At 60.6% G+C, this 19,170-nt stretch overlaps 1 protein-coding gene across 1 annotated transcript; it reads right to left on the bottom strand.

Moving 5' to 3' along the window:
- Positions 1-1,760: 1,760 nt before the first annotated feature.
- On the bottom strand, positions 1,761-17,413 carry STX1A (syntaxin 1A). Its single transcript, XM_007468779.1, has 10 exons — positions 17,375-17,413; positions 9,581-9,658; positions 9,108-9,207; positions 6,026-6,100; positions 5,168-5,241; positions 4,961-5,069; positions 4,797-4,870; positions 3,842-3,979; positions 2,153-2,263; positions 1,761-1,838 (listed from the first exon to the last, which is right to left on the bottom strand). The coding sequence occupies exons 1-10, from the start codon at positions 17,402-17,404 to the stop codon at positions 1,761-1,763; spliced, it is 867 nt and encodes a 288-aa protein (XP_007468841.1). The 5' UTR covers positions 17,405-17,413.
- Positions 17,414-19,170: the final 1,757 nt, after the last annotated feature.

Raw genomic sequence — 19,170 nt, 5'->3', positions numbered from 1 at the left:
GGCTGACTTTAACCCTGAGCCACCGCATCAGCTGTCCAGCACTTGGTTGCCTCTGGGGCCTGTCTTCTCTCCAATCACTAGTGGTCAGAAGGACAGGTTCGGCCCCCGGGGGGGGGGGACTGTCTAGCAGGGTGATGAGAGGGGATCCAGTGGTGGCTTGTGACTCCAGGAAAAGTGGGAAGAGGGGGTCGATCTGGGCCCACAGTACAGAATAGGCGTCAGGTGTTAAGCAGGAGCGGAGAGATGTTCAGGCTGGGGTGGGGGGGGCCAGAGGGTCTGGAAGGGGAAGGCCAAGGGAGGCAGGTGGGATCCTTGGTCTCTGAGCCCCGTGGTGCCATGTATGATCAGCCCCAGTCCTAAGGCCGTGACACTAAGAAATCTAGAGCAGAGGCATGGTACAGGTACAAATGTTTATTCTACATAAAAATTTCACAAAATGGGCAGCTGGTTGTACCAAGACCTTTGGTGAAGGGGTGGAGGAGGGGGAGGGGAGTCGCTGTTCAAGAAGGCAACACGGACAGCGGTCACAGTCACTGGGCAGGAGCAAAGCCGAGGGAAGGCGGGGCTCAGACCTGGCCCCGGCCCCTGCTGCATGCGCTCGCATGCATGCTCCTTGCCTGTCAACAGGCGACAGGGGTTTTAGGTGGGGGCACATCTCAGACTTGAGAAGTCCCGAGACACTGGGGAGGAGGGAGGTGCCCCTCCCTGGCTGGCTGCTGAATACTGCATCCCAGACACCTGACACCCACGTGGCACGTCAGTGGGGGGCAGCAAGGGCAGGATGAGATTGCGGGCGCCTGAAGGGACGCTGACTTCCCGAGCACAAGAGAGCAGGGACCACTGTCCCAAACATGCAACACACAATGGCTTGAGGACTCGACTAGGGCCCGCCAGGGAGAGTAGCTGGCCCGGGCCGTGGGCTTTACCAGTGCAGAGGCCTGACTGGGGCCTGCTCTGCCTCCCTAGCTCCGAGGGTGGCTGGAGACCAGGCACCAGTCAGCCTCTTCCAGAATATTACCTGGGGTCAGGCGTAGCCCAAAGGGGTTGCTCCTGGGGCTGTAGGAATGTGGGAAGGGAGGCTGAGGCAGCTGAAGACCTGTTGGACTCTGCCCCGAGGCAGGGGAGGAAGCCTGGTCTTGACACGGCCAGAAGCTAGAAGCCTTACCCGGCCACAGCACCCTGAGCCTCCCTGGCAGTGAGTTGGCTGTTAGAGGCTTAGAGCTGGGCTGTCTCTCAGGGCCACCCTTCCCCGAACCTGAAAAGCAGCACCATGTGGCCAGCTGGTCCCCAGCCCTCAGGGGGCTTGGCTTATGGGGACAGCTGGAGAGGACACAGGATGGGGCAGATGGGCTGGTCAGTAGGAGGCAAGGTTGGGGTCCAGAGAGCCTTGATCCCAGGAGAGGGCAGACCTCAGGCTGGAGTAGAATTACTGAAGGCCGGGGGAGGGGAGCATAGCTGACTACCCCAGGCAGCCCTGTCTATAAGGGGAGCGGCCTGGGCCAGGACCTGAGTCTGTCCCTTGCCGGCCCATCCCCACCGGGCTGGCTGTTTCCCAGCCTGGCTCCCCTCTGCCTCCTCTGTACAGATGCACACTGTCACAAGGATCATGCACACGACGGCTCAGGGCAAGGTGGGAACGGGGGCCCTGTGCAGAGAAAGCGGTATGGGGTGGGGAGCAGAGGGCCCGAGCCGCAAGGTGGCAGCAGCCAGGCGGCCTCCCGGGGTGGGCCGTCCAGAGCGCAGTGGCGGTGGAGTGGTCTCTACCCGAAGATGCCTCCGAAGGTGGAGGCGATGACGATGCCCAGGACCACACAGCAGATGACGATCATGATCTTCTTCTGCACAGGGAGGCGAGGAGAGGCCTCAGCGTGGAAGTGGGGCCGGGAGGGAGGCTGAGCCTTTGGGTAGAGCTTTGAGGCTGTAGGGTGGCTGGGGAGGGGCTCTGGTGAGGGATGAGGGTTGGAGAGTCTGGGGGATTGAATGAGGGAGAAAGTGAGGGCCTGGAACGTGTCTGGGTGGGGTTTTAACTGGGCACCGGAGGCTCTGGTCAGAGCTGAGGGAGGGTGCAGGCAGAGCGCGGAGGGGTTGTGATGGTCCTGGGGCTCTGTGCGTGCGTGAGGACGTGGACTCGGGCAGGGTTGGGGCTACTGACCCGGCGAGCCTTGCTCTGGTACTTGACGGCCTTCTTGGTGTCAGACACAGCCCTCTCCACGTAGTCCACCGAATGTTCCACGTTGTACTCAATCCTGTCAATCATCTCTCCCTGCAGGGCCAGGGGCACCCGAGCTCCAGAGGGCCCCCCTCAGGGTTACGAGGGGGCCCAGGGCAGGATTTCGGGAAAGCAGCCTGAGGTTAGAGAAAAGGGGAGTGTGAGGGGGATGGGGCAGAGCTCACCCGTGCCCTTTGCCTCTGCCAGGCACCCCGTGCAGCTCCCTGAAATGCAGCCGTCCTGGGGGTGGGAACTGGCCATGCAGCCTCAGCCAAGGGGGCGGGGACCATGCAGAGGACGCTCAGAAGGGGCCCTGACCCTGGGGCTGGGCAGAGGACAGCACCGGGCAGAGGAAGGCAGGGGCAGGAGTGGGTGGGCTGGAGTCTGGCCAGAGTGTCGACGGTGAGCCCCCCACTCCATCCTCCCCAGGCACGATGGTTCCGTCCAGCCCTGACAGGCTTTGGTCTTCAACCTTTAAGATACCCCTGCCCAGTCCCACAGGCCTCGTGGGCCCTGCAGTCTGGTCCCAGGCAGCCCCCAGAGGCCACTTCACCATGACAATGCCCAGGACTCCCAGCAGCAGCGTGTTGAGGGCTGGCCGCTCTCTCCAAGCCCACTGCTCCCACTGGCGTCCACAGCACCATGGTCTCTCGCCCCAGTGGAAGCAGCAGCCTCCTCAAGGCCTCCCTGCTTCCTAACTCGGGCCATGCCACTCCCCCACTTAAGACCCTCCAATCTAGAAGAGACTCCAGCAGCCCAGCACCACCTGCCAAGACTCCACCTCTGTCATCTCCAGCTCTCCCCGTGCTCTAGGCTGCCCGGACCTCCTTTCTGCTCCTCACATAAGTGAGGCTCTTGCTGGTCTCAGGACTGTGGTGCTGCTGCTCCCTCTGCCTGGGCCACCTGCTTCACTCTTCCCCTGGGAAGTCTTCAGAGCTCAAATGCCGCCTCTTCAGAGAGGCCTTCCCTGACCACCCCGTCCAAAGTGGCCACTGCAGTGACTCTGTCACTCCACGTGTGGCCCTTGGACTAGTAGCGTCGGCATCACCCTTGAGCTTGTGAGACATGCAAATTTATGAACCCCCACCCCACCTACCAATGTCTGGGAACGGGGACCAGAAGAGGGGAACGTATAACAAGCCCTCCTGGTGGCTCTGGAGCACTTTGAAGTTTGAGAACCGCTGCTCTGTCACATCACCTCCTTCTAATATCTGGCACAACTGGAAAACATGCCATTCATCGTTTACTTATGCTGCCCTTTTGCCCAACAGACATTAGCTCTCAGGAAGCAGGCCCTCAGCTGTCCTGGTCACGGCTATACCTCCAGCTCCTAGGAAAGTGCCCATCCACAGTGCCCACATGACACACAGCTGGTGAACAAGACAGGACAAGGCTGGGTGAAGGTGGGTAGGGCCATGCAGGGCCTGGGGTCTTGGAAGGCCAAGCAGAGCCATGCAGAGGATCCTTCAGGTGGGCAGGACCCTGAGGGCAGTTTCAACAGCACATGGTTAGTTACCTGAAGACTTGGTCCCTCCCGGGCAGGGCAGCGTGGCGGGCAGAGAGGGTAGGGTTAGTGCAGCCCTGGGTGCTGCTGGGGGCTGGGGGAGGAACGGTGGGGCGGCGGGCACTCACCTGGCTCTCCACAAGCATGGCCATGTCCATGAACATGTCGTGCAGCTCCCGGATGCTGTTCTCCAGCTTGATGATCTCACTGTGGCGCGTCTCAATCTCGCTCAGGGCCTGCTTTGAGATGCTGGAGTCCATGATGATCTAGAGGGTGGGGGCAGTAGGCTGGGACTCAGGGACTGGCTGAACGGAGCGGGGGTGGGGACTGGGACAGCAAGAGGCCAAGGGTGGAAGCAGGCCACTGGGATGGGCAGTGGCCTGAGCAGAATGTTCTGGCAGCAGAGCCTGAGGCTTCTTCCTTAGCCGCAGCTCTCCCCCCCCCCCTTTCTGCTTGGCGCTTACTAGCTGTTACCTAATTTCTCTGAGACCTGATTTCCTACCTGTAGATTTCCTACCTGTAGATTTCCTACCTGTAACACGGGGCTAACCCTCCCCACCTGTGCCCGTGCATAGTAACAGCTGAGTGGTAGTTGCCCCAAGGGGCCCAGGCCTTGAACGGCCTTTCGGCCTCTCTCCCATCCTTCCTCCCACACTGAATGTAGCCGACACCCCCTCCTAGAACCACACGCCCAAGCTGCCTCCCCTACCTGTGTGCCACCTCCTTCAGGAAGCCCCCCTGCCGGGTAGAACATGGAGCTTCACTTGCATGTAGAGAGGCCAAGGGCACCGTGTCCTCCAAGAGGGGTAAAAGGTCCTGAGGCTCGTGGAAGGAGCCCCTAGCCGGTGGCAAATGAGCAGGGGTAGCTAGGAAGCGGACCCAACTGGGAGGAACCGGGAGACGGGTCTTAATTCCCCCTTTGCCCCTAACATTTGTGTGACCTCTGCCTGGTCCCTAACCCTCTCTGGGACTCGGCCTTCTCTTCTCTAAAACCTGCCTCACAGGTGGCTGTGTTCAAAGACTGCCAAGATCCAGCGCTCTGCACGCACACCAGGGTCCCCAGGGGGAGGGGTCCACACTCACCCCGGAGGCAAAGATGGCAGGGTTCCCACTCTCCAGCATGTCCTCCAGCTCCTCGCTGGTCGTGGTCCGGCCAGCTGTGAGCAGGGGTCACGCTGAGCCCGGCCTTCCCCAGGGTGGTCAGCGGCAGCCCGGCCCCGCCCCTTGGCCCCACCCCCTCAGCTTACTGATCTCCAGCTGCCTCTGGATGCGGCCCTTGCAGCGCTCGCGGTAGTCAGTCTGCGTGGCGTTGTACTCTGACATCACCTCCACAAACTTCCGGGACAGTGTGGAGTGCTGGGGGCCCGAGATGGGGGTGCAGGTGTTAGGCCCAGCCCCACCGAGCCCCAGAGCCTCAGGTGCCTGGCTGCCCGCCCCAGAGGTCCCGCCCATACCTGTGTCTTTCGGATCCTCAGGTCAGCGGATGAGCGGCTCAGGCCTTCCTCCTGCTCGATGCTCTGCTCGATGCCTGGGGAACAGCCAGCTGCTGATAACCTGCCCCATTCGCCGCTGCCTCACCACCCACACACCCAGGATCTGGCTCAGGACCTCCCCTGGGGGGACGTGTGTTGTCTGTTGAGTGGGGTCACACAGGAAGCAGAGCAAGAGGGAGCTCCAGGCACTGATGGAGGAGGGGCCAACAAGGGCTCTTCCAGGCATGACATGTGTGTGGGTGCGTGCATACACACACACACAGACACACCTGTGAGGCCTCAGGCACACGCCAAGCTGTGTATCTGTGTGTGTGTGCACCTACTATGTGCTAGGCCTGGTGGCTCAGGCCCACCCTGTCTCTCTCCTGCTCAGGAAGGCTGTGCATGGAGTGAGGAGTGGGGCATGCCACGGAGGGGGTCGGAGGGTGGGCAGGGCTAGGTGGCCACAACCACAGGGCACGGGACCCCTAGGCCTGTGCTTTCCGGGGCATGCATGCCTGTGCTCACATGAGCGCATGGGGGCTCCTGTGTGGGACCAGGCACTGCTGGCCACTCCTTTAACTCTCTTTAGCTGACAGTGTCCAGAGTGGAACACTCCCTGGACGGAGCCTCAGGCATGTGTCCCAAGGCCCAGCCCAGAGCCTGGCACAAACAGGCCTTGCCAGGTAGCTGCTAAGTAAATGGCACGTGATGGCACCCTCACAAAGGAAAGAATGACCCAAAGTACCCCTCAGAGTCAGTGAAATTCCATGGGCTGTGTGGGGGAAGCAGGCCTGGAGGCCCCCCATACCCCAGACAAGGCCTGGAGCCCAGACTCACTCTTTAATTTGGAGCGAACTTTGTTTGCTGTCTTCTTTATGTCAGACATGAGTTCCTCCAGCTCTTCCTTGGTTTCTGGGGAGGTAGAAGGGGTGGCGGGTAGACACCCTGGGCTCCCCCATGCCTGATCTTCAGGCTCAGGCCCGAGGGGGCTCTGGGCAGACCCTGGGTCTCCCCTTGTCCCCTGGCTAAGAGTCTGCCTGCCCCTCCAATCCCGGGCTGGGGCCACACCAGCTGCAGCCTCACCCCTTCTCGTGTGCCTTCCAAGGAGCCTCCCTTCTGCCTTCACTGGCTCCCCCCAACCCCCTGCCGATAACAGATGGGGCTAAATTTCAGGCAGAAGTAATTGTGGAGCAGCTGGTGATGCTGGAGGTGGCACTGGGGAACGTTTACTTGATAACTTGCCTGAGTCGAAGGTGGAGGTGCGGGCTCACCTAGCGCTACCTGGTGGCTCTGGGGGTGAACATCCAGCTGATGGGCTGATGCGGGCCAGGGGCCAGAGAGGCAGAAGCCAGCCCCCATCAAGCACCCTGGGCAGGGCAGACCCTGTTCTCTTCACAAAGCCCCCCTCCCCAGGTGCTGAGCTCAGTGAAGGCCAACTGCTGAGTGCCCGGTAGGTAGATGGGGGCTGGAGGCACCCAGCCGGGTGGGAGCTGTGAGAAGAGCTTCAAAGAGGTGGGCCCCTGGGGTACAGTCAGCTCTAGAGGTAGCATGGAGTGGGGCTATGAGGGGGTGAAGCTGGGGGAGGGCTGTGGCGTAGTTTCTGGCCCTTGTTCCGACTGGAACCATCTCTGTAAAGCTGGCAGAGGCCATGGAGGTGCCCGGCAAGCCCTGCTCCCTGCGAGGGGTTGGCTGGCAAAGTGGGGCAAGATGGCTGCTTCCCTCTGGGGTGCTGGGTGGAGCCCAGCCTCAGGGCAGCCCCCCATGGCTCCACCCCCTGGAGAAACCAGGACTGAGCTCCTGGCTGAAGCCTTTCTTATCCACCCTGTGCTTGCTCTGGGGCTGGGGCTTCTCCCATAGGGGCCTCGGGAGGGGCATTTACAGTGGCTGATCAAGTGGGAGGGCCACTTCCCAAGTGGAATGTGAATGAGGTGGAGTGGGGGGCTTCCAGGAGCGGGGGAAGAGGCCTTGTTCGTAGGAACAAAGGCAAACTCGGTTACCAGCTGCTCTGACGTCGCAGCCTCTTTTGCTCAGACCCAAAATAGCCCAGCCTGGATGGCAGCCCTCAGAGGAGGCAGAGCAAGCCTTGGCCCAGGAAAGCCCCCCACTCACTGCCAACTTTCTTTGTGATGCCCCCTCAGCTCTGCTCCGCCTCTGCCCTAGAACCCTTAATGGGGAGCCCCCTCCCCTTGGGGAGTGCCTGTTAGCCCATGTCAGTGACCGTCAGCCGGGTCCTGACTGCCCAGCTCATGGGTGGCGATTCTAAACTGGTCACTAGTGATGTCTGATGAAGGTGGCACAAGGCAGCCAAGGCTGGGGGAGTTGGGCAGTTCTGTCGCCCCAGCCTGCCCCACCTTCCAGCAGGTGAGAGGCCAACTCCCAGGTCTTTATAGTCTCGCCCCACAGTCAGCCCCCTCCTGCGCCTCACCAGGAGTGACCCACCAGGGACACGCGCTGACCCGGATACACACGGGCCCACAGACAAACCACGTCACATACTGCCGTCCCAGACAAACCTCTAGGGAGGGGATACAGCAGCTGCACTGGATGCACGCCCTGGGAGAGGGGCAGGGCGGAACGACACAGCAGCTGCACTGGATGCACGCCCTGGGAGAGGGGCAGGGCGGAACGACACAGCAGCTGCACTGGATGCACGCCCTGGGAGAGGGGCAGGGCGGAACGACACAGCAGCTGCACTGGATGCACGCCCTGGGAGAGGGGCAGGGCGGAACGACACAGCAGCTGCACTGGATGCACGCCCTGCTCTGGGGTGTCCCTCGTTCCTTTCCACTTCTTCCTGGGCTAGTCTCCCCGGCTCCCAGCTGACTCACTCTGCCTTCAAAGGGCCTGGCACTGGCCTCAGGTTCAATCACACTTTGGGGCCGTGGAGAGATTTATTCTGGGTGCTTGAGGATGCCTGTGGGCCTGGGGCTGAGAGGCCATGGATAGGGAGGCAGTGCTGGAGTTGAGAACAAAATCAAGCTTTGGGTGCCTGGGTGGTGGGCTATGGGCCGTAGGTCCTTTCCCATGAACACCTGGACAGCAGCCGGACCCTCCCCCGTGCTTTGTCCTGGGGCCCCATAGGCTGGTGCCTTCCAAAGGAGCTGGAGAAGGGAGAGAGGAGGTGAGCAAGCCGCAAGAACAGGCAGGCAGTGCACACACCCAATCTGATGAGTCCAGGTGGCTGACCTGGGCCCCAGCCCGTCACTGCCTCCCCAGGGCTGAGGGTGAGCCCCCTCTATGGGAGGGGGTCACGGGCCTGCATGCTGTCAGCCTGGCCCACGTTAGTGCAGTAGTAATCAACACCTCCACAGGAATCGTGACAGCCAGGTCAGTGGGACCCGTCTGGAGACAATGAAACGCAGACCCACACAGCCTCCCTGTGCAGAGGGAGAGAGGTCACTTCCTGGAGCCCTGAGAACGCCCGGCTCCGGGGTACCAATGGCCAAGTGCCAGGGCTGCCAGCTTTTTCCGGAAACTCTGCCCGCTTGGCCGGCTTGCCCTCCCACAGCGCTGATGCCTCAGAGCTGCCATCTGCTCCCCTGGGGAGGCGAGGGAAAGGGAGAGGCTGGGCTGAGAGGCCTTCTATTGATCACAGAGGCCGCTGCCTCCCTCCTTGCTCCCTCCCAGAATCCCAGGGCTACCCAGCCGTGCTGCCTTAGAAAACAGCCAGCTCACCTGGGGAGGGCGGGTCCGGCGCCTGATCCCGCCCTTCTCACCAGGCATCCGGTAGGTGGTACCGGGCACTGACCCCACCCCCACCCCGGGCCTAGGACAGCCGTGTTTCCTGAGGCTTCCCCTGGAGCCCTCCCCAGCCTGGCCAAGCGCAGGCAGGCCTCAGCCGCCCAGCAATGCAGGGCGTCCCTCCCCGCAGCAGCGCCCTCCTGGAGGCCTGTGGGGCTCCTCACACCTACACACTCACTCTCATCAGGGTTGGGGGAGGCCAGGATGGCGCTGTGCTTCCGCTTCACCTCCTCCACGTTCTCTGAGATCTCGTCAATGAAGCCGCGGATCTCCTCCACCTGTGGACCAAGGCCAGGCGGTCTGAGGGCGAAATCCAGGGAGGGGGCTTCTTGGGCCCAGGGCTTGCCCAGAGTAGGGCTTGAGGTCAGGGCTCAGGGCCAGAATGGGCCAGGCTTCAGGGGGTAGGTGAGGGGAGGTGGGGCTGCTCCAAGGATCCTTCTAGACTGGGGTAGGAGTGGGGAGGAATGGGCCATCCCAAACTTTGCTCCCCTCTGAGCCTCAGTCTATTCACTCTCAAAATGGGCTCATTAACTGGCCAGTGGGCTGCTGAGCCAGGCGCAGGTGTGTAAGAGCCCTGGCCTGCCTCAGAGTTGAGACGTGGCCACCCTGGGTCTGCCAGTGTTTGGGGAGAGGCAGGTGTGCTGCTCCCACCTGTTCGAAGAACTCATCCATGAAGTGGTCTCGGTCCACGGTGACAGTGACGTCATCATCATCATCGCTGTCCTTGGCCTGCACAGGGGTGTGCACACGTGAGCGGACCTGTGCTAGGACCACTGGGCCCCACTGGACCTGGGACACCCAAACTGCCCAGCATCTACATACAGCAGGCCCGCAGGCTGCAGCTCCAGGGCCCTTGGCAGGGACAAGGCCTGGCTGTGCCCTCAGCTCCCAGCCGCAGTGAGACCTGGAGGATCCCTGGGGACCCAGCATGATCATGGAGAGAGGCCTTGCCTGTCAAGTTGGTGACAGGGCCAAGTATCCACCTCCGTGCCAGGCACTCCTTCCCCTGCTCAGCTGCCTCCCCTCCCCCACAGGACTGGGGTCCTCCGAGCACACCCCTCACCCTAGGGTGCTGCTGGGGAGGCCCTGCCACAGGCTAGGCAAGCAAACCTCAGGGCTTAGTCCCCCGGCCACTGGCCCCAGCTCACACCATGCCTGAGACAGGTTGCCTGGAGTTCCCAAGCTGGCCCTGAGTTCCAAGCTCCCTCTCAGGGGAGGGCCATGCAGGGGGAGGCCTGGGCACCACGAACACCTCCCTGCCAAAAGGTGGAATGGCTCAGATATGAGCCGTCCCCACAGCACCCAGGCCGGCGTGAGAGCTCCTGCCTGTGAGGGGCCTCTGTGATCCGCCAGGCTTTGCTCCCTCAGACCTCGGGGGACTCTCCCTCCTTGTTAGTCTTGACATTGATCCTCTTTCCTTCCAGGCCCAGAGTTGGGTCCGGCAGGCACAAGAGGCCAGTCACGTTGCCACTTGGCCCAGGGCCTGCCTCAGCTGCAGGTGCAGGCCTCACCCCGCGGCCCCAGGGGCAGCCCATCAGGACGTGGGGGTGATTACACCTCTGACTTCCCAGCATGCTGGCCACTCTCATTACTGTCTGCCCCACCCCTGGAATCAGCCATGGTCGGCCCACTCTGCTGGCAAGGCCAAGGTCCCTCTCCACAGCCAAGGCCCAGATGCTCAGGGCAGGACGGTCACCTGGGTTCTCGGGCTGGGTCATGCCTCCTCATTTCTCAGCGCCCCACAGGGAGGAGGCACTAGCCCTCACCCTGATGCTCTCTTGCGAGGATGGAGGCAGGCAGAGGCTGAGGGGCCAGGGAGGCTGGGCCCCCGCCGGCTGGGGAAGGGGCCGAGTTCTGGGCCCAGCACAGACACTGACTGGCTGAGGGACTTCCCCTCTGGGTCTGTTTGCTCCTCTATGAAATGGGGACAGTGATGCCATGCTGGGGGAGGCGGGCTGAGAATGGATGGGGAAGCCCAGCATGTTCTGTAAAGGGCTGTGGCCCTGGGGCTCTCGGGGTCCCACTACCCCACCAAAGTGGGACCAACCAAGAGAGGGGGTTGGTTGGGAGCTTTATGGAGGCGGCCCCCCTCCTCAAGAGATCACACCTCCTCCCCCAGCAGCTAAAATAAATCCTTGCTCCCCAAAGTGCCTGTGGCTGCCACCAGGTGGCCCCCATCCCCCACCAAGCCCACCCTTAGCCACAGAGAATCTAGGAGCCATTTCCATACTTTAAGGCCCAGGAACCAAGCCAGAGGAGCACTCCCTAGGGACACCGAGGCAGGGTGCAGCCTGGAGAACCCCAGGACCCCCTCCCCGGCAGCCTGCCAGGTTGGGAAGTGGCCCCAGGAGTTCCTGCCATTCAGCAGCCTGGCATCTCTGTCCTTCTGGTGCCCAGAGAAGGATAGGGGTGGATGGGAAGAGGCAAAAGGAGAATTTTCCAGCTCCCTTCCCTTCCGGAGTGATGACCAGCTAGAGCCAAAGACAAGGGCGCCGGAGTCACTGGAGATGAGAGTCACTGCCAGGGACCCCGGGGCTGATGCCTCCCTTTGGGCCTCAGCTTGCCCATCTGTGAAATGGACTTATCTTTTCCAGGCATCTTTTCCGCCAGTTCTGACCTGCTACCTGCACAGCCTCCCTGCTCAGAGGCTGGACTTGAGTAGCTTCTCCAACAGAAGGGTGGCGGGAGAGATGCCACACCCTCCTCCATGCTCTCTATCAATTGGAGGGTTTAGGGCCTGACCTCACAGCCTGGGTCAAACAGCTGTGGCTCTGAGCAAAACATGGAGGGGCTGCCCCAAGGGCACCTTCCTTACCAAGTGCTACTGCTTCTTCCCCCTCAGGGCCTTTTCACTCTCACCCCCCTCTTCACCTCAGTGCCCCAGCCTGAAATCTGATCTCACCACACTCCGCCTATAACCTATAACCGTCTCCCTGCCCCTATAATCTACCCACTATCCTCCCTGCTGTCCCCATGTGGCTCCCTCTGCCGGCAGTGCCAATTCCATGAAGCTGACATTCCCCTCGTCCTCTAGCTGCAGCTTTCACACCTCCGGGGATGGAGAGCACACAAACTCTCCCAGGCACTTCTGCCTATCTGGAGCAGCCCCAATTGTTAGAAAGTCCTTCCCTTTCCTGCGGCTTGGCCCCAGGCTGTAAAGAACCTGTTGGTGCCCTCTCCCTGGGCTGGCCCTGCCAGAGATCTGAAGGTAGCATCCACATCCTTCCTGGGTTTTTCTTCTCAAGTTGACCATTCCCTCCCCTTCAGATCCTTCCCAGAGGCCTTAAGTTACAGCCCCTGCCCCAGACTTGTTCCACTCAGCCTCTGTCTTCTCCAGCAGTACAAGATATAAACTGAATCTGCTGCTGATTGTGGCCTGAGCAGTGCCAAAGAGCTGACCCATCACCTCCCTCTTTCTACATAGTCTAGCTCTGTTAATGCAGCCAGGGATCACAGAAGTGATGATATAGTTCTTCCTGCCAAGGAAAGCCCCCAAGCCCTTCCCCACCCTGTTTACTTGGTTGGATTTTGGGCTCAAGGGAAGGATCTTCATTTGTTCTGATCCTTGCTTCAGTTTGTGAGAATCTGACGGTTTATGCCTTCGTTGCCCCCTGCAACTTCATCCACATCTAGGCCAAAGCCCTGAATGATTAGGGCCCCAGCTCCCTTGGGGATCCGCCAACCCTCTCTAAGTGGCAGTCACAGCTCCGGAAAGAGGGCTGGACTAGAGCTGGGGACTTGAGAGGCTGCAGCGTGGAGGCGGCAGCTGGAGTCGTGAGGCAGTTATAAACTCAAAGGTACAAACGTCTTCCAGACAAACCCACCCAGACATCATATGGGCACCCTGCCTGCCACCTGGCCAAAACTAAGTTCCACCTCTTTCTCCTGAGCCCCCTTCTCTGACCCGCTCTGCTCAGAACCCCCGTTCTCAAGAGTCCCCCAAATCAGAAACTGGGGGGAGCATCCGCACTCTTCCTCCTCCTCTCACATCCAACCTACATCCAATTTGTCTTGGTGTTTGTTTTCTGGTTCTAGTGTTCACGGGTTCTCAACCCTGGCTCAGGACCTGAGTCCCTCGGTGGGGGATTAAAAAAACAAAACAAAACAGCTTCCAGACCAAATGAGGATCTATGGGGATGGGGCTGGTGAGGTTAGGTTTTTTTTAAGCGCCCCCCCAGGATTGAGAACCACTGGTCTGGTCTCACTCCTCTCTGGCCGGCTGGCCATCTTGGCTCCAGCATCATCACCTCCAGCCTGAGCAATCAGAAAAGAAAATCGGGGCGGGAGTGAGAAAGCACTGCCCCACCACAGGGACCTGCTGCAACAGGGGAGAGAATATCCCAGTAGAACCACCACGCGTGCAGCCCTGGTGGTCTCTCCAAGCAGAGGCTCCAGGATTCCAGGATACCCTCCTGGAAGTAAGAGTGTGAATCCTCCAAGGGGTGCGGAGGCCAGGCAGCCTCCAGGCCCGTCCTGGGGGATGGTGGCAGGCGGGCAGGCAGGCAGGCAGGCAGGCAGGAAGAGCAGCAGCGGCAGCAGCCGCAAGCAGGTGAGGAAAGCTGTGCTGCGAAGGACCGAAGGGCTTCCTGGTGTGGGTGCGGGTAGGAGGGGGCGTAGGAACTGGCGGGGAGGGCGTTTGTGCGGAAAGCCTCATTCATTCCTGCTGGAGCAGGAGTTGCTGTTGTCTGTCTCGAGGGCTATTTTTTTTTCCCCTTGTTCTTTTTAATGACTAATCAAAGCCGGTATTACTAAAGCAGAGAGGCCCAGAGCTGAGTCAGGGGTGTGCGAGCTGGGTCTCCAGAAAGAGAGGGCTCTCCTTTCTGACCCCTTCCTCCTTTCCCCATCCTGCAAACCTCCCCCTCCCCCAGATCCCTGCCCTCAGCCGGGTCTACCCCTTAGCAGGGCCCCAGAGCAGCTCAGGGAGGCAGCTTTGGGCTGTGGGGAGGGGCTGAGCTCTGCCTCCCTCCAGGTGCTGTGTGACCTTGGATAAACTCCTGGCCCTTTCTGACCTCAGTTTTCCATTTGTAAAACAGCAGGTTGGACTAGATAGTTCCTGGAGGCCATCTGTACCTCAGATGAACACGTGCCCAAATCCACTGGGTTTTTTTTTTTTTGTGGGGAAACTCCAAGGAGGTGATGAGAGGGAACGAAGGAAGGAGAGGGCCCCTAGCCTGGGTCTATTCTTACACTCCCGTTTCTTCTGCTCTGCAGGGCAAAGCCGGCTGGCTCCACTGTACAGACAAATGAGCATGGAGAGGTTAAGGCACCAACCTGCCTGCTGTTGCCCCAGGAACCCCCAGTCTCTTCCCAGCAGTGAGAGAGAAAAAGGGAACCGGTCAGCCGAGTGCTGCCCCGGTGAGCTGGGCCCTGCTCTAGACCAGATGTCAGGCCCACCCACCATCCTCTCTCGGTTGGGCATCCTAGCCCCTCTGCCTTTACTCACACTGGTCCCTTCCTTTGGACCACACTCCCTCCTCCCATTCAAATCCAACTCCTCCTTCTGGGCCATCCCAAGTCCTCTCCTTCCAGGAAGGTTCTTCCTGGGTCTGGCTACCCCATTCTCCCTCGTCTTTCCTGTCGCAGGCCCCTCTGTGTCTCACATGGCCCAGAATGTAGATAAACACCATTCTGGGCCCAGGGAGGGGTGGGTCAGCTCCAAGGAGTTCTCGGAAAGAAAACCAGGGAGGCCTCTGAACTGGGGGAAGGAGGCAGCTGCAGGCCAGGCGGGGCTACCTGGGGACACCTCGTCCCCAAAGTCTCCCCGGTATACTCTGGTGACCCAGGTCTTCACCCGTCCTAGGCCTCCAGGCTGCCCTTCTGATCTCTGAGGGCTGTGGAGAGCATTCAGGTCCCCCACACCGGCCCGCGAGGACCCCTTCATTCTCCCTCTGCATGAGAGGATCAGCTCCACGACAGATGAGGGCTGGAGAAGGCTGGAGGGCTGGGCCTGGCTTGCAGCGCTGAGGAAACGTGCTAGCTCCTTCCCCAAGTGTGACTTTTATAAATAAGCTCCCTTCGCCTTCCTTCCAAATGTGGTGGGGAAGGAGAAGGAGGGGGGAGGAGGAGGGAGGGAGGCTGGCTGTGGTGCAAGTGGCTGTCCCAAGCGCCACCCTCTGTCCAGCCCAGCTAGCAGTGGAGTCTCGGTTCCTGGGGGTTCTGGCTCCTGGGGTTCAAGGCCTCCCCCAAATATGGAGTCAGAGTCAGGAGACCTGTGACCACCCCTCTTGCCCTGAGAAACTGGGTTCTAGGGTTTCCTACCTCCGCTTCATAGGTAGGAATCTATGCAGCCCAGAGGGAGACCTGTGGGAATGGCAGCCCCCCATACTAATGGCTCCACCCCACCCCGTGTGGGCTCCTGCCAGCGGACCCTCAAGGCTGCTAGAAACCCCCAAGGGGCAGAGCCACCCAGCTATGAGTACAGCAGCCTGCATGGGCGCGGAATGCCTGGACTGGGGGCCTGTCTGGAGAGGAGGACTCAGTTTACTTTCAGAGAAGCCAGGCCTCACCACCTAAAGACCGCTCTGGCTAGTGTGTGTGCGTGTATGTGTGCTGGCTGGGGGGAAGCGGGGAATCACAGACACACCAGAGCAAAGAGTTGGCTTCAAGCTTCCTACAGCCCAAGATCTCTTAGGCCTTAGGTCTCAGCCAGGTCTGAGTGTGACTATTTTTAGGACTAGGTGAAGCCCCTTTCTACCATCCCACTTCATCTTCCAGGCCAGCCACATCTCTTTTGTGCCTCAGTTTTCCCATCAGCAGAGGGAATGAAGCTGATGAGTCAGAGGATGTCAGATGTAAAGGACTGTGCTCTCCCTGATCACCTGGTTCCCACATACACCCTCCCCTGACCCACCAGGCACCCAAACACCAGCAAATGCACCACACGGCCATTCATCACCAAGATAACCACACCTTCTGACTCAACCAAGCACAGGAAACTTGAGGGCAACCACAAGGGCTGGCGGGGGAAGTGTTTAGACACCACACACGACATGAGAGACCATCTTCTTCCTTTCAAACCTCGTGGGGTTTACTCCGGGGTCTGGGCACTCAGCCAGGAATAACACAGGTCTGACGGGAGAGTGGGGGCTGGCAGCCAGAGCAAAGGGAACACGGAGGCAGGAGAGCACAGGTTCCAGCCCCACGCTGCCCAGGAGACAAGACTGGTACAACGGGTGGGAGACCCAGGCACAAATGCAGGGAACCTATGGGCAGAGAGGACAAGCCATGGGATCAGAAGTCCAAAGGACCCTTGGAACTTTCCATATAAGGGGACTCAGGTCTCTGGCTCTAAGGTGGGTAGCAGCGGAAGTGTTCTGGGGAGACACTGAGCTAGCCCCGCCCCCGCCACAGAGATCAGCAGGTGGGGGCCTGCCAGCAGGGGGGCCAGCCGGGGCATCAGAGGAGCCTCAACTGGGTCTAGAGCCCTGATGCCCCTCTCCCCACAGGCAGGCTTCCCTTCCTTCTCTGTCCCCCCCACAGCCCCCCCACCCCAAGATTGCCATCTTTAAAGGGAGAGGTGCGAACACCCTGGTTAATAGCAGAGGCCAGGGGAGGGGGGCCTTGACGAGGAGGAGCAGGCGGCAGGGGTCTCTGTCAGGGCTGGGAGAGGGCGGGCTCCGACTCAGAACCTTTGCGCATCCTTCTACTTCCCCCACCGGAACCCCGCCCCAGAAGCCACACCCCAGGGGCCCCCGAAACACAGGTGGAAAAATAGGTTCAGGTCGGAATCCGACCAGGGAACCCCGGAAGGGTCTGGAAACGCCGGCCCGGGCTGCCCGGAAGCCAGGAATGTGGACCGGGAGCGGGTCTGACCCCTCCCGGACCAGGGCGGGCAGCAGATGCCGATCGCCACCGGGTGGGGAGCCACAGGTGACGGGAGCTACAGGTGATGGAAGGTGATGGGGGCGGCGGTCGCCCCGCGAGACAGCGCCCAACGGAGGAGCCCGGCCACACCCGACCGCCCCGTTTCCGCAGCGCGCCCTGCAGCGGGGCTCTGGACAGGGGACCGCCCGCGGCCCCTTCCCACCGGTCCCGCCGTCTGTCTAAACCAGAGGGAGGGCAGGAGGGTCAGTGATGAGGCACCGTGGGGAGAGAGAGTCGGGACCTGCTCCGCGGGGCGAGCGAGAGGCCAGGCTTCGGTCCCGCCACCGATATTCCAGAATACCCCTCCGACCCCCGAAAAGAAGGGGGCGCCGAAAAGTTTATCCAGGACCCCGGGATCCAGTCGTCAGTCAGCGAACCGTCGGAGCCGAGCTCACGCGAGCCCGTGACCCCAGTGGGTCCAAGGGGCGGGACCCGGATGGGGGTCCCCGGCTCGGCACTGCTCCCTCCCACCCTGGCCAGGGACGCAGGGACTACCGCCCCAGAGGTCGCCAGAGGTGGTCGGGGAGCGGCCCGGTCGCTGGGCGCGGGCGGCGAGGGGCGCCGCGCAGGGGCCGGACTCACCGTGCGGAGCTCCTGTGTTCGGTCCTTCATGCTCCCGGGAGTGGCAGCGGCACCGGCTGCAGCCCTGTGAGCCCCGCATGCGCGGCGGCCGCCCCGCGGCTGCGCAGCGCCAGCCCGGCCCCGCCCCGAGACACATGAGATAGACAGAGCAAAAGGAATGGGTGTCTTAGTCATCTCAAGCTGTACTAACAGTCTTGGCGGCTTAAACAACAGAAATTTATATTTTACATTCCTGGAGGCTGGAAAATCCAAGGTCATGGTGCTGGTCAGTTTGGTTCCTGGTAAGATCTCTCTTCTTGGCTTCCAGATGGTTGCCTTCTCCCTGTGTATGGTGGCATGGTGGTAGTGGTAATGTGGGAAAGGAGGGGAGGGGGAAAGAATCGCTTCCTGTTATTATAAGGCCACAGTCCTATTGAATTAGGACCCCACTCTTATGACCTTATTTAACCTTAATTACCTCCTAAAGACCCTATCTCCAGATACAGTCACATTGGGAATTAGGGCTTCAGCATATGAATTTTGGGAGGACATAAACCTCTAGCAATAGGTTTCAGAGACAGAAGGACCTGAGGTAAAATTTACTTATGTTCTGTACAGTCTCAAGTAGTTTAAAGTTTCTGAGTCTCAGTTTTCTTATATGAAAATGAAGATAATTATAGCTACCTGCAGGTTTATGAGAAGGATAAGTAATATAAACAACACTTGACTCAGGACTTAGGGCCCCCCCAGCCCCCAGCCCGGCCCCGCCCCGCGCCCGCCCCGCCCTGGCGGGTCCCAGCCCGGAGCCCAATTCTGGAACTCTGGTTCCCCGCTCCCACTGTCCACCCTCCCCCACACCCAATCAGTTCCTTCGAAGAGTCACAGCCCAGGGACCTCATCCCCCTGCGTTCTCGACGCCCGCCTGATCCCTGCCTGGGGTCGGTTCCCAGAGTCTCTGCTCCCTCCCGTCCCAACTCAATCCTCCCTCCTCCCATCCCTCGACTCAGCCGCTCAGCATCCCTCCTTCTGGACCCTGGCTCCTCACCCCCAGGGCCCCTCATATCCCCGGGGATTTGCTAGAGGTTAGACCCCACCTCCCTCAATTTTATTGCCTTGGGACCTCCAGCATTCCCCCTCCAAAAGCCTCCTCGAGCCAAAACCCTCTAGAGTTCCAGCCTTTGAGCCGCTACCCTTCCTGCCTTCTCCCAGCGTTTAATCCAGACTCAGGCTCTGGCCCCTTCTTTCCCCAGGATTCCTCAGTTCACAGTCTGATGCTGAGTGACCACCACTTTTCCTTTAGTTTCCACTCCCAGCAAGATGCAGGCACCCCTCTATTTGGGGGGAAGGTGATCTAAGTTATAGCCCCATCTCTTTCCCCTTTCCCTGTATTCCCAGCCCCGCATCCCAGCCCCGGGCCTGAGATCCTACTTCCTAGCTAGAAGCTGGGAGTACCTAAGCAGGGGTCGAGCTCCTCTGGACTAATGGGAAGGTCTTCTCAATACTGTGGAGGGGTGGGTGGCTGGGGGCTAGTCAGTAGCAGATGCTTCTTTTCTGGTTCCTGCCAGCATCTTGTTGAGCGGCAGCCACACACACACACCCCCAGCTGCCCCCTCTGTGCCCTGGCCCAGATGCTCTGACCTCAAGCCAAGCACTCCCCCCTTCCCTTCCCCAGGGCTGCCAAGGTGTTGCTCTGGAGCTCGGCCAGCCCTCTGCTGACCAGTGTGTCCAGGCCCAGCACTTCTCCCGGACTGTGGGCACAGGTTAGCTGGCTGGCAGATAGGCTGGAGACACTGTTCCAGCCATCCCTCTTTCCCCGG

Source organism: Lipotes vexillifer, unplaced genomic scaffold (assembly GCF_000442215.2).
Source record: "Lipotes vexillifer unplaced genomic scaffold, Lipotes_vexillifer_v1.1 scaffold12, whole genome shotgun sequence".
Classification (NCBI taxonomy): domain Eukaryota; kingdom Metazoa; phylum Chordata; class Mammalia; order Artiodactyla; family Lipotidae; genus Lipotes; species Lipotes vexillifer.
The sequence above is the reverse complement of the archived record's forward strand: the minus strand, read 5'-3'. Positions and strand labels throughout refer to the sequence as shown.

Bases quoted from the DNA above. Each gene is read 5' to 3' on its own strand.
- STX1A (XM_007468779.1), bottom strand. From the start codon at position 17,404: ATGAAGGACCGAACACAGGAGCTCCGCACG. The intron at 2,264-3,841 runs GTGAGTGCCCGC...CTGGCCCTGCAG, and splicing joins CCATGCTTGTGGAGAGCCAG to GGAGAGATGATTGACAGGAT. The intron at 1,839-2,152 runs GTCAGTAGCCCC...CTCCCTGTGCAG, and splicing joins ACCAGAGCAAGGCTCGCCGG to AAGAAGATCATGATCGTCAT.